The following is a 12,909-nucleotide window of genomic DNA, read 5'->3' as shown; positions in this document are numbered from 1 at the left end:
ACACACACATCCTACAAAAAGGCCTCACTGAAACGGACAACTGGTGCCGTAGTCACGGCCTTAAACTAAATGCCAAAAAATGTCTAGTCATCCCCTTTGGGAAAAACAAAGTACCCACAAATTATCACATAGACAGCAACCCACTGAGTACGGAAAAAGTAATCAGAGACCTAGGGACCCAAGTAGACAGTGACCTCTCATTTGGCACCCACATTGCCAAAGTGGTTAGAAAAACATTCTACCTTGCACACCTCATCATGAAGGGATTCACATCCAGATCCAAGGATGTGATTGTACCCCTATATTCCTCCCTCATCAGACCCATGATTGAGTACAATGCCCCATTTGGTATGTACCTCACCTGGCATTTGCAACAGCTGGAGAGACCACAAAAGTACCTCACCAAAAGGATCAAGGGTCTCCAACATATGTCTTATTCTGCCAGACTAAAGAAACTTCAGCTATATTCAGTAGCATATACCGCCTGCTCAGAGGTGATCTCTGCCTGACGTACAAGGCCATGTCCAATCAGGATCTGATGGACATGCTCCACCTCAAAAAATCCAAATCCATCAGGACCACGAGAGCTAAAGACTTAAACCTCGGCACAAGTATGAATAGGACATGCTGGAGGGATAGATTCATAACCCAGAGGCTTCCCATGCTTTGGAACAGGATCCCAGTTCGTATTAGGCAGAGCCCCTCACTGACTCTCTTCAAGAGAAATCTTGATGAGTGGATGGGAGATCGTAAGTTTACCCCAGGGGTCACATCTGTGTCACTGCTAGACAGGGGCACAGTAAACTAATTCTGTTGTATAAGGGGACCTTCATTGTGTCACTACTAGACAGAGGCACAGTATTCTAGATTTATTCTGTACATTTTTGTACCATTTCATGGGGTGGCAAAAGCCACATCACTATGGCTAGGCTTACAAATGCCCCAGGGCAGATAGCCTAGTACTATACTATGAACCTATGGTTTTCCTAGTCCGTTTCTTTTTCTGTTAAAGGATGGAACATTAGGTCTCCTGCTGTCCCCATTGTACTAGGTTCAACCAGGATAGCAAGAAGTTGAGAAACCTATTTATTTGTATTTGCTTACTGGGAAGATCTGACTGGGCAGAGCCCCTTTTCAGTGGTGGCCCAGAGACAAAAGTTCCAAAAGAGTCTTGATAAATTTCAGTGAACAATTGTAAGTGCAACAGATACATTCAGAGTAGAGTTATTGTATGGTAGTAATAGAACAAATAGGTTCATTACAGCAGTCAGTATGTAGAAAAAAGATTGTAAAGCCATGTCTAAGCAAGACAGATGCTGGTAAAATCATTCATTGACTTCTTTCAATGAGTGCTATCCAGGCATGGGAGGGTGGTAGAGACATTAGTCTAGAGAAGAGCAGAAAAAGAAGATTGAGCGCAGATGTGTTCCTCAAGGAAGGAGAAGAGTGGAGGTAGCAGAAAGGAAGGAGAAAAGGCTTGGAAGTAAAAGGGTGTGTAGGGAGTGGGGAAGGGGCGAGTACAGTAAGAGGAAGTAGAGTGTGCCGTAACAGATTTCATGCACTGTTATTTTACCCAGAGCAAACACAGGATCAGATGTTGCTTTAAATGCAGGTTGAAGGCCTTGAGTTTGCTAACTAGTCTTAGTAGGAGTGGAACAGAGTCCCACATTTTTGACATTGCAGGAGAAAAGTGAATCACCTGCTAGGTCATTGGATCTAGTTACATTAAGCATTTGCTCGCCACCTGAGCATACGTTTCTATTTGGTGTGCATTGTAGGAGAACATGAGTCAGGCCTAGGCATTTTTCAGGACTGTAGGTCAGGATATGAGCTGCTGCTGTTGAGAATGAATTGACTAGGAAGCCTGAGAGTTCTGTCCATAGGAGTTGCTGTAGGGTAAGGCAGTGATAGTTTTTGGTGGGGTAAGGGGGTGGCAAGTTTTGCTATTTTATTATAACATTGCTCCAGTCGATGGGATTGTGTTTGGAGATTAGTAAACATTGGAGCGTCACACAGAAGGGCAGGGAGAAGATATCCAGTAGTTATTTGTTTTCTTAGATTGTCAGTTAAGAAGGACTTATCCAATTGAGGATGACAAGCTTTTGATTTTTTTTAACAGCATCTTTTGTATGGAGGTAAAATTTCATTTTTTCATCTATAGTCACTCCTAGAAGTTTAGTGTGAGCAGCTACAAACTGTCTGAGCCAAAAAAAGGCTGCATACATCATCCAGGTCTTCAGTAGCATCTACTAAATTGTGTGGATGCACCCCTCAAAACAAATGTAGCATCCTATAGAGAGGGAACCCCAAGAGGCCAGTGACATTGCCGTTAAGTCTAAAGGCCACCCTAGGATCGAGGATATCAAATCTAATGATGCACTTTTACAGATCCCTACTCTGTTGCCTTCTTGAACTCAGGCCGTTGACATGCATCTTAGGGTAACCCATGTCATTGACATAACAACATGTAATCCTGTGTCAAAACCCATCAACATTCAGTCAGTCTGAGTGCCTTTTCGTGGAGGTCTGGTTCTGAAGTCCATATTTTGATATAATGAAGGCAGTACACTCCCAATTCTGGAATATGAGGATAAATGAAACTCTAAAATAGAAGTCATCAGTGCCTGTCTGTGGCTGGAGAACTCAGTGGCAGCCAACACGCCCAAAAGCAGGACTGAGGCATCCCAGCCTCAGATGTCTAGCATTTTGCCTTAGATATCTGTCTTCTTGCCTCAGCCTGAGCTGCATGGGCCTTCCTCTCATCATTGCTCCAGATTCCCCCTCACAAATTCTTATGAGTCTAACTCAGGACATTGTACATTTCCTTAACATCCTGCAGCCATCATTGTCAGGGGTTCCTGTTTTAACAGTAAGAAGTGAAAAAATCTGTCGTCGCCCTCGAGGAATTGTACTCCTCTGACTTAGAGGTGGATTAACTGGCCTGTGGTGGACCAGATGCCCTCACCTCTTAGTTATGAGACAGCAATTGAGGATACTGTATCCACTGTGTCCTTACCATAGAATTTCTTATTTTTATTTTATTTTCTATTTTATTTTAACATTTGTTGACCAGGAAAGTCCGACTAAGAGAGAGGCTATTTTCAACAGAGGCCCAGGGAAAAACACTCCAGACACTTGTCTTTGGAATGTGGGAGGAAACCGGAGCACCCAGAGGAAACTCACGCGAATGCAGGGAGGACATGCAGACTCCACACAGATGGCACCTCAGCCTAGAATCAGACTGGAGAACCTGTTGCTGTGAGGTGACAACATTAACCACTGCCCTGAGGATTACTCTGGTAGAGAGAACTTATGGGTTTTCCATAGCCAAACCCTGTAGCTGTTCCTCCTGTGAATGAACACTTGGACTGCAAAACCCCTGCTCCCAGAAAACCTGACCATTTTTACATGGTTATGGACTCCTGTAAATAACCTCCATAATAATCCTACTGCTGATGCTGCTGTTCCTTTGGATTCCACCATGGTGTCTAGAGCAGCTGCTATCAAGTACCCCCTTCCCAATGTTAGGGAAAGTAAAGATAGTCTTGTGTCTCTACCACCGTGGCCTTCAGGGCTCTTAATTCCTAAACGTGTGTGTTAACTTATCAGAGGAACCCCTGCCCCAGCTGACAAAGAAGGCTGAGGAGAGAGACCAGACAAAGCCCTAAGAGGTCAAGTTCTAGAAATATGTAACCTCACTTCCCAGCTTGTCAAGCATTCTTCATCAAGTGTGGCTACAATGCAATGGATGCATCATGCAGGGCAGTAGCAGTGAAGCCAGTTATTAAAAGGCATATCTGGATGAGGACCCAGTCATTTCCCAGGTCATGTAAAAGCATAGCTTCTCAATGCCCCATTAGATTAGGAGCTGGTTTTGGGACCTCATGCTGTACAGATGTTTAAGAAGCCCTAGGAAAAGTGAAAGACAGTGTGGCCTATGAAACAGCTGTTTCACTCCCTTACCAAATAGAGTAAAATCTACCTTGCAAAGAGCTGGTTGTTCATCTTTCCTTTCTTTCCCTTTTGCCGTTTGCCTCTGCCTGCTTCTAGTGGAAGGGAACATCAGAATCTGACCAAACAGTGGGTGGAGGGGAGAACTGGGGGCCCTTGGGGCCAAGATCCCACAAGAAATGGTTGTTCTTTCCCTCCACATCTCAGCTGCACTCCAGTGACATCCCCAAACCCACCTCCACTGAGCATTACCATCACCACAAATAGGGAGTCCTATGGGACTGTTTGTGGAAGAGTGGGGGAAAACCACATGGGACTCTTGGGTCTTAAGAGTCTTGAGACAAAGATACAAACTCTAATTCATTAAAACCAGTGTTCTCAAGTATTCCGAAATGGCTTGGAGATCAAAAATATGTATTCAAACCTGTATTACTAAACCTTGTGAAACAATGGGCTATGAGAGAGAGAGTATAGAACAACAGACAGTTTTTACAAAAGAATGTTTCTTGTCCCAAGAAAATATGGCCTATGGAAGGCCAGTGATAGCCCCATCAAACTTAAGAAGGTTTCTAAAAGAGCCAACATTTAAAATGCTAATATTGGATGCTCTTCTGCCTTTCCTCAAGCCTTTATGGTTACCATAGATGTAGAAGATCCCAACCTCTGTATCCCAACAGTCAGGACAGACTAATAGTACTTCAGAATTGAAGATGAGTGTTGGCTACTAATTTGCTTGCATGCCCTTTGGCTTATCTACTGCACCCAAGGTGTGTACGGAGTGCCTGGTTCCAGTAACTGCTTAGTGCAGAATCAAGGACTTCTCACATTTTCCCCCTACCTGGATTTACTGCATGATTCAGGCACCAGTCCTAGAGGAGATATATACAGTACATCATTTTTCCATGGCCTGTGTCCAAAGACTGGGACATGCTCAGAACCATTGCAAGATCCTGTTCTGGGAACATTGTAGACATTGTAAGTCAGAGGGCATTCCTTCTACCACAGAAGGTACTGTTCCTGCCCTTGTATTTTTGCCTCCATTTCATAGGAAGTTCAGATTACTGAAAGGGAGTTCCTCAGAGCATGGGTGTTCATGGCCTACTCAGCCATGATGCCCCTTTGGCAAGGTTCCACATGAGAAATGTCCACTGGTCCCTAAGAAACAAATGGTGCCAGTGTGATCACTGATAGCAGTTGCCCATTTCCACATTGCCTTGTATAAAGAAAGAGTTCTCAAGATGGATAAAACGGGTGAAGCTCAAATATGGAGTCTGTCAGCCTAGACCCAGAAACTCGGTCACCATGGTCTCCTCAGACATAGACTTGGATTCCCACTTAGTGAAACCTGAGAATCCAAGGGAACTAGGACATAGCCGAGAGGAAAAATAACAGTCTCAAAGAGATGAAGGCAGTAATTTCAGCATCAAAGTCTTGTAACCAGTTTGGCAGCTAGGGGTCCTGCATATCCCCCCTAGCAACATGACAGTGATGTACTATAACATTTTGTAAGGGAGAACGCACCCATAACTTTTTTCAGGCTCGCCATGGTGGTGAGGTGTCTAGCTTAAGAATCGGGCTCTTGGAATATATTGCATCCTTTCTTAGCTCCGGGCAGATTATCTCAGATGGATGTAGGACAGGAATATACTCCTGGATGTGGCCCACAGATGGACTGTGGCAGAAGCAGAAGTTTTTATGTTAGAAAGTTTTGTACCACAAATCCATCACAGCAGTTTGGGCAGCAGATGCCTTTGCAGTAATATGGGCAGGTCAGTTCCGTATATACTTTCCACCAACTTCTCTTCTCCTCAGGGCAATGCAGAAAATAAAGGAGAACAGGCCTAAAATGCTCTCTTTTGGCAGAGACTCCTCCAGTTCTGCCTCCTGTTGAGTTTATAATGAGGAAAGGAGCCTCTACTGTGTGAACAAACAAACCTCTTGACCCAGAAGAGAGTGTAATTTATACAGTATAAGATGCTAGGGCTTCAGCTTAGATGATCTAGCTGTCATCTCCTTTAGGCAAATGTTTTCTGAGAGTGTGCTGTCTACCTTAAGGGAGGCTCGGAAACCAAATATGGTTTGAACCTAAATATGAGGAAATAACTGGAAAACATTCTCTCTTTGATGCCTGAGAAAAGGTCTGGACACTAATCCAACTTCCTGATCCTCAAATACAGGTCAGACCTTTACAAAGCAGGATTGCCTTATGCCTAAGAGAAGGTACATGTGACAGCAATTTCAGCCTGCATACCCTGGAAGTCTCCCTTTTATTCCTTCTTATCAGTAAAAAAGCTGCTTACAAGGGTGATACATCTGAGGCCTTCGAAGAAAGTACTCTTTCCCCTTTGGGACTTAATTTTTGTATTAGAAAATTTGTTTACCACTTCTGGAGCCAGCTTTTGGGCACCCCTTAGATAGTTAATTTGAAAAGTTGCCTTTTTACTGGCTAGTTCATCTGCCAGAAAATGATCAGAACTGTAGGCCTTCTTGTGCAGATGACCCTTACTCATTTTCCACAAAGAGAAGGCAACCTCCACACCTCTGCCACATTGTTGTTCAAGTTTCTCTAAATCATGCCATTAACCTCCCTGTGGTCTGTCCTAACCTACAGAACAAGATGGGAAATGGAGATTTTACACTGAAAAGACTAAAGAAAAGAAAAAACAGAACCATCATGCATATCTTTTGGAAGGGAAGGTAGGACAGGGTTGTGTATAAACAGACTATCTGTCAATGGCTCTCACTGCATATGCTTCTGTTACTCCTTCCATAGCAAAAACTGTATCTGTGCACATTAAAGTTTTCCCTGCAAGAGCCACACCACCTTAGAGTGGTTAGCACCCAGGCAGTCTTGCATGGTCATATGTCCACAATTATCTAAGTTCCCTGGTACCCTGGCCAAATTAGTCCTGACAGAAGTCACCATCCTAGTATATATATATATATATATATATATATATATATATATATATATATGTATGCCCTGGGTATTTTCCCAGGTTTTATTGTTGCAGCAGTGAACAATGACACATAACTATAGACATTCAAATATGTTCACTGCTGCTGTATTATTTCTTTCCCTCTGCCTCTTCAACTTTTCCTGTAGGCACCCTGGGTTGCTCTCTCTGTTACCCCTATAATGTCCCCCTCAGGTTGATCTGGTCTTTAGAGAGGGAGCTTGAGGGGGGGTGTCTTTCTGGTTGTGCTATCATGTGCTGTCTAGGCAGCTCATACTCTGGTCTCAGCCCAGTCCCCCTGGAGTTGACCAGGGCTAAGAACAAAGGTGAACATCTCTCTCTTATACCAGACAGCTGCTGATGTTCAGGTAGCAGGGCATCTACACGGCTTATAGGAGGAAGATTGAAAAGCTCTGGAAGTTAAGCTAGGCATCACATTTTCTGAAGCAGAAGTCCCATGATTTATCACTACTGCAAACATTGAACATTAACATTTACAGCTATGCTAAGTTCCTAACGCAGGTGTACTTTCTGAGAAGTGTCAGAGCATGCCTTTTGTTTTGGCAATATTAAATAGAAAGTGGTCATTCTGTAGCCAGGAAGGCATGGTGGAAATGTCTTGTTTGAGCAGTTGCTTTACCGAGTGAGGGTTTGAGTTACACCTCTGCCTAAAATGTAAGAGTATTGTTATCTGGAAGTTGGAAGGGAGTTCGATTAATAAAGGATGTGAATGTGAATATATTCACAAGGTAGCCAGATTTAATTAAGGAGTTCTTAGAGAAAAAGTAGTCATGGTGTTCCTATGTGACCAAAAAATGGATTAGAATGGAAAGGCCATAGTCTCTTTTTCACATAATTGGAAGGTTGTGAATGCAGTAATTTGTCTCTTACCTACAACGGAGAGAACTGAGGCAATCTGAAATGGAATTTGGCTTAGATGTTTTGGTATGAGAGTGGTTAAACCTTTTTTTTCCCAGATTGAGGGAAAATATTTTGACAGAGAGGGATTGTACTTTTGAATTGGAAGCTGTACAAGGCAGGCTTTACTTGTACAGAAACCACAGGGGTAGATTATCTACACAAAGTGGAGCACCCGGGGGTTATTTTTTTAAAGCTGTTTGGTGTGTTTGGATTTTATTTGCTGAAAATATAGGGGTTTAGAGGAGTGGAGTTTTGGTTGAATATAGCTGTGTTTGGGGGGAATACATGGGTCAGGCTAAGAGGGAGAAGATAATTCTTTCAGTTAAGTTTTCTGGGAACAAGGTACTCGAGGAGCTATTCAGTTAATGTTTGAGTACCTCATTGCTTTATAGCCCAGCAGGTTGTCATTGTGGTTACAAAAGACTTCGAGTTTACCTATGAGGGAGGCTTGTTCATTGGCTTTTTTTTGCTGCCTTATGGCTTTGCAATTCATAATTTGTGCCAAGTGAGTCATCTCAGCAGTGACCTGGTGAAATTCCTTTGTCATCCATTAGGTGAAGTATTGCAGAGTATCACTGAAGTAATTTTGTATTGTAGTAGAGGAAACAGTCAACTGTTGCCACTTCATTTAGCAGAGACACTTGTTAATTATGCTTAAGGGTTGTAGGTAGTCTATGGAATATATTTGCAGCATAAATAGTGAAAAAAAGGTGTATATGATACTAAAGACAAAACTTTAATGGCAATATGAATAAAGGCAGAGATTTGATATAAATTGTCGCAGAGTTGTAGCTACATATTGGTTAATACTCTGCAGTTCCCCAAACTGGTGCTTCCATCCACCAGACCAAACAAAAAAAAAAATCTTTCCTGAAGTTGAAGGCCAAAACTCTGAACTGTAAGTGTAGCAGTCTCCTTGCTACAACTATAGCAAGCTTCTTGCCACAGTAACTAAAACACTGAGCTCTGGGAATGCAGAACGTGCCTCACTGGCAGCTGCCAGTTACACCCTGTAAAAGCTTGAGACCGGGGCAGCTGCCACCTTTGCCCCACCCTTCTTACAGCTTTGAATTGTGGGTTGGCAGGTAGGGAAGTTGTGTAGAATGTATTACCTTACTGTTTCTCTGGTGTCATTGTCTTTGGATCCCTTCAAGTAGGATTCAAGACCCCCATTAAAGCCAAATTGTCTTCACTGTGAACCACTTTTTAGTCATTGTTTTTAAGCAACTTGGGTATATCCATTCCATATGTTAGTAGTGTTTTTGAAAACATTCCTGTGAGTGCTGCCTGTGTAAAAACCTCTCCCAATTTTTCAGCCTGCTTTTTAGTGTCCCACAGAAAGATCCAGAAGTAATTATTTTTAAGCATCCTGGTTATATCCCATTCCATATGCAATTCCATACATCAGTCATGCCTTTGGAAAAGTGCTGTGAATGCTGTCTGTGTAAAAACCTCTTCTGACTTCCCTCCCTTCTTTTAGTGTTTTAAACAAGGATTGGTCTTCTAAAAAGTTCTTATTTTTCAGATTGAAAGGAAAGATCCATGAAACAAGTCTCACCTATGAGGATTTTCCTACCTCAAAGTATATGGGTCCCTTGCAGTATACTATCTGGAAATCTCTTTATCAGGACATCCATCCAGGTAAGGAACCAGAAACAGCAAAACTACCATTGTACATATTCCCTTTGCATTTGTGACTTTTTTTTTGGGGGGGGGGGGGCAAAGGCCATTGAATTCTTTCAGCTAACTGTCATCACTGAAGCCCGAACCCTGATTCTCTCCCTTAACAAGTGTCATGGGTCTCTGGTGCAACATCTGTTTTCTAGGTGTACTTCTAATGACCACAGACCAAGTGGTTGTGTGTTTTTAATAACTTGCCTGTTTGCAGGATCAGTGTCACATTTCTTTGCTTGTATTCCACACAAAGTAATTTTTGTGCTGACAAACTGCTTCATTTCTGAGGATAAAATGTCAGATTTGGTCCACGTACTGGAACTCATGCCAAACTCAAGACAGATTTTGCAGACCGTCTTCTAGCCATAGACACCATGATCAGTCCTATTTTAATATCACTAGTTTCACAAGTGAATTTATTTTTGTGGGAAGACTCACTGAATTTTCAGTGGGCCAGATCACAATGTATATGTTTGTTCTATCTCATAGTAATATAGAATTATACCCTTTTTTTGTACAATGCTGTATTTGTGTACATGAGTATTCAGAAAAAATGGAATAATTTTTAAGATAATATTGTATATATTAAAATGAAATAAATAGCTTTGGATACATTTTGTCATTTGGTAAAGGTATTGTGTTGAATAGTTGTCACATTCATTAAAACAATTTGAACAGGCCTTGCCTGTTGTATGTTCATAGGTTCATAGGTTTATACTAGGCTATCTGCCCTAAGGCATTTATAAGCCTAGCCCAAAGTGTTGTGGCTTACGCCACCCCTTATATGAAAAAATACTGTGCCCATTAGTTTGTTGTGCCTCTGTCCAGCAGTGGTTTTTACAGTAATGCCTTGCAACATTAGCAGTCATGTTAATCGTTTTCTTTTGCAGCTATAGTACTTATGTAATGTTCTGTTCTTGTTTCATAGTTCCAGCTGCACTGACATTGGATCCCATCACAGCTCACCAGCGTCTCATTCTCTCTGACGACTGTACTATCGTGGCTTATGGCAACCTGCATCCTCAGCCATTCCAGGATTCCCCAAAACGCTTTGATGTAGAGGTGTCTGTACTGGGTTCTGTTAGCTTCGATAGTGGAGTTCATTACTGGGAAGTTATTGTAGCAGACAAGACACAGTGGATGATTGGTGTGGCCCATGATACAGTGACACGGAAGGGCAGTATCCAGATCCAGCCCACTCGTGGATTCTATTGTATTGTCATGCATGATGGCAACCAGTATAGTGCCTGTACTGAACCGTGGACAAGACTGAACGTGAAATCCAAGTTGGAGAAAGTGGGGGTCTTCTTAAACTATGAAAAAGGCCTCCTGATATTTTACAATGCTGATGACATGTCCTGGCTGTATACATTTCGAGAAAAGTTCCCTGGCAAATTGTGTCCCTACTTCAGTCCTGGACAGAGTCATGCCAATGGCAAGAATGTCCAGCCTTTACGAATTAACACAGTCCGAATGTAGAGAAGTTGTTTCGTGCTATTGACTCAAGCCTTGATGCTTAAATGTGACTCTAGTAGTGAGTACATGGGTCCTGCTTTTCTGGGAGGGGTTGATCTATTAAATGTCAAATATCTTGAAAGTTAAGTGTTTCATTCCAACATCAGCATTGTGTTGTGGCAGATGTTTAAAGATGGAATGCTGTAATTTGATTGGAATTAAACATGTTTTTGCCTCAGTTGGTTTAAATGTTGGCATTTTGGTAACATGCTGTAGTTTGCAAGTCACTGCTGAGCAAAAATCTTACACAGTTTGGATGTAACTGTGTTGACTTGTTTGCCCATTATTTTTCAGTGCAGTATGCAGTGTAGGATCGCCCTGTGTAATAACACCCATTTTCAGTCAGCAACATTAGTGTTAAGTCACTTGTACTGACTGCTTTTCTGAAACTGGGTTGCACAGCAGTAGAGATGCGCATAGAATGACAGCATCCTTTTTTGGGATCAAGGGCTTCAAATGTGCAGCTCAGGGAACATGAACTGAATTAAGCATTGTGGTACCTTTAACCTACATCTTGGTAAATTTAATGATTAGAATTCCAGACTTTCAAATGAAATTATAGTATTTTGTGAATTAAATTGGCAGTCAGAACTACTCAAATCTTAGAAAAGTTTGTAAGCATATATGAATGTGAATCCTTGCTTCTTAAGGTAGCCTTGCCAGCATATTAAATAGTTATACATTTCTGCACCTGAGGATAAGTTTTAAACTTGTACATGAAAGTGTAACTTATTCAAAACAATTGATTTAGATTAAGGATATTAATTTAATAATCTGCAGCAGTGTGAGAGTCCATTTATTAACATTTATCGGATAAGCTATTACTTTTAAGTTCTTTACCTTTCCTGTCTTTTCTTATGATGAAATTGCAGCTGAAGCTGGAAATTAATTTTATTGTCTTATTGAGATGTTATTCAGGGAAGCACTTAAAAGAACAGACAAAAGCACAGCTGGACCTGCTGAATACTTTTGGCAAGCAGAACCATAAAATGGCTCTGACCAGTGTCAGTGGAAATTTATGGTGGTAGAACTTGTCATATTTTCCTGAGAATAAAGATTTGCATGAATTTTCTCCTTTCCATTTGGACTGTTGCACATTATATTGAAATATTTTTTTTGGGGGGGGGGGGGCTAAACTCGATGGAATACTCAGGCAAGATACCACCAAATTATTGCCTTCATGAAGAGGTGTTAGCTTGGAAAGCAAACTCTTCGCCATTTAGTGAACATTGTTAATTTTGTTGTAAAGTGTTTGACAAGCTATCCATCTTGTATTGCCAAAGTATTTCCATACCATGAGTTTTGAAGTGTGCACTGTATGACTGACTCTGAAACTAAGGGTTAACAGTGTCTTACAGAGGTGTGCAGGAGGTAGTTTTATTTTACTTCTGTTGCTTGAAATGTAAATAAAATGCATCAATATGAGAGCTGGTTGATGAGGTCATTGCAAATCATTTGATGTGTTCAATGTTTCCTGTCCAGCATTCATTCACTTTCTGTTAAAGTATCAAAGGAACCAAGGTGACTGGTCGCCTTGGTTCTTTGGTTCTACTAATTGTTGGTGACTTTTGTGTTTTTTCTATTAAAGTATGCATTTCAGTGCCATTGCAGACAGTCCTACATCATTTCTTTGTATCTGTATGTTTTGTTCCTGTGTATAAAATGTTTGTCAGCTGAGAGAACACTCTAGTACCACATGTGGGATATCTCCATTTTGTGAGGCATACCTGAAACAGATGCCATAAAGTTCATATTGTATTTTTTGAGATGAAGCACAGTGTGTCCTATGAGAGGGTCCTATAGGAGGCAGCTTGAAAAGAATGAAATTGTACAGTGGTTGTGGCAACGTGAAGCAGAGAGATGGAGATTTCCTCTGGAGGAGGAGACTGGG

General features: G+C 41.6%; 1 protein-coding gene across 1 annotated transcript in view; it reads left to right on the top strand.

Moving 5' to 3' along the window:
* Positions 1 to 12,628, top strand: part of TRIM62 (tripartite motif containing 62) — a 601,096-nt gene extending 588,468 nt beyond the window's left edge. The window contains exons 4-5 of the mRNA XM_044063248.1: positions 9,355 to 9,470; positions 10,432 to 12,628. Coding sequence (XP_043919183.1) covers positions 9,355 to 9,470; positions 10,432 to 10,982 — 667 coding nt within the window. The 3' untranslated portion in view covers positions 10,983 to 12,628. The remainder of the gene's footprint in view (positions 1 to 9,354; positions 9,471 to 10,431) is intronic.
* Positions 12,629 to 12,909: the final 281 nt, after the last annotated feature.

The sequence above is a fragment of the Protopterus annectens genome, chromosome 2.part1 (assembly GCF_019279795.1).
Source record: "Protopterus annectens isolate FY-2018-M chromosome 2.part1, PAN1.0, whole genome shotgun sequence".
Classification (NCBI taxonomy): Eukaryota; Metazoa; Chordata; order Ceratodontiformes; family Protopteridae; genus Protopterus; species Protopterus annectens.
This window is presented reverse-complemented; position numbering and strand designations above follow the sequence as displayed.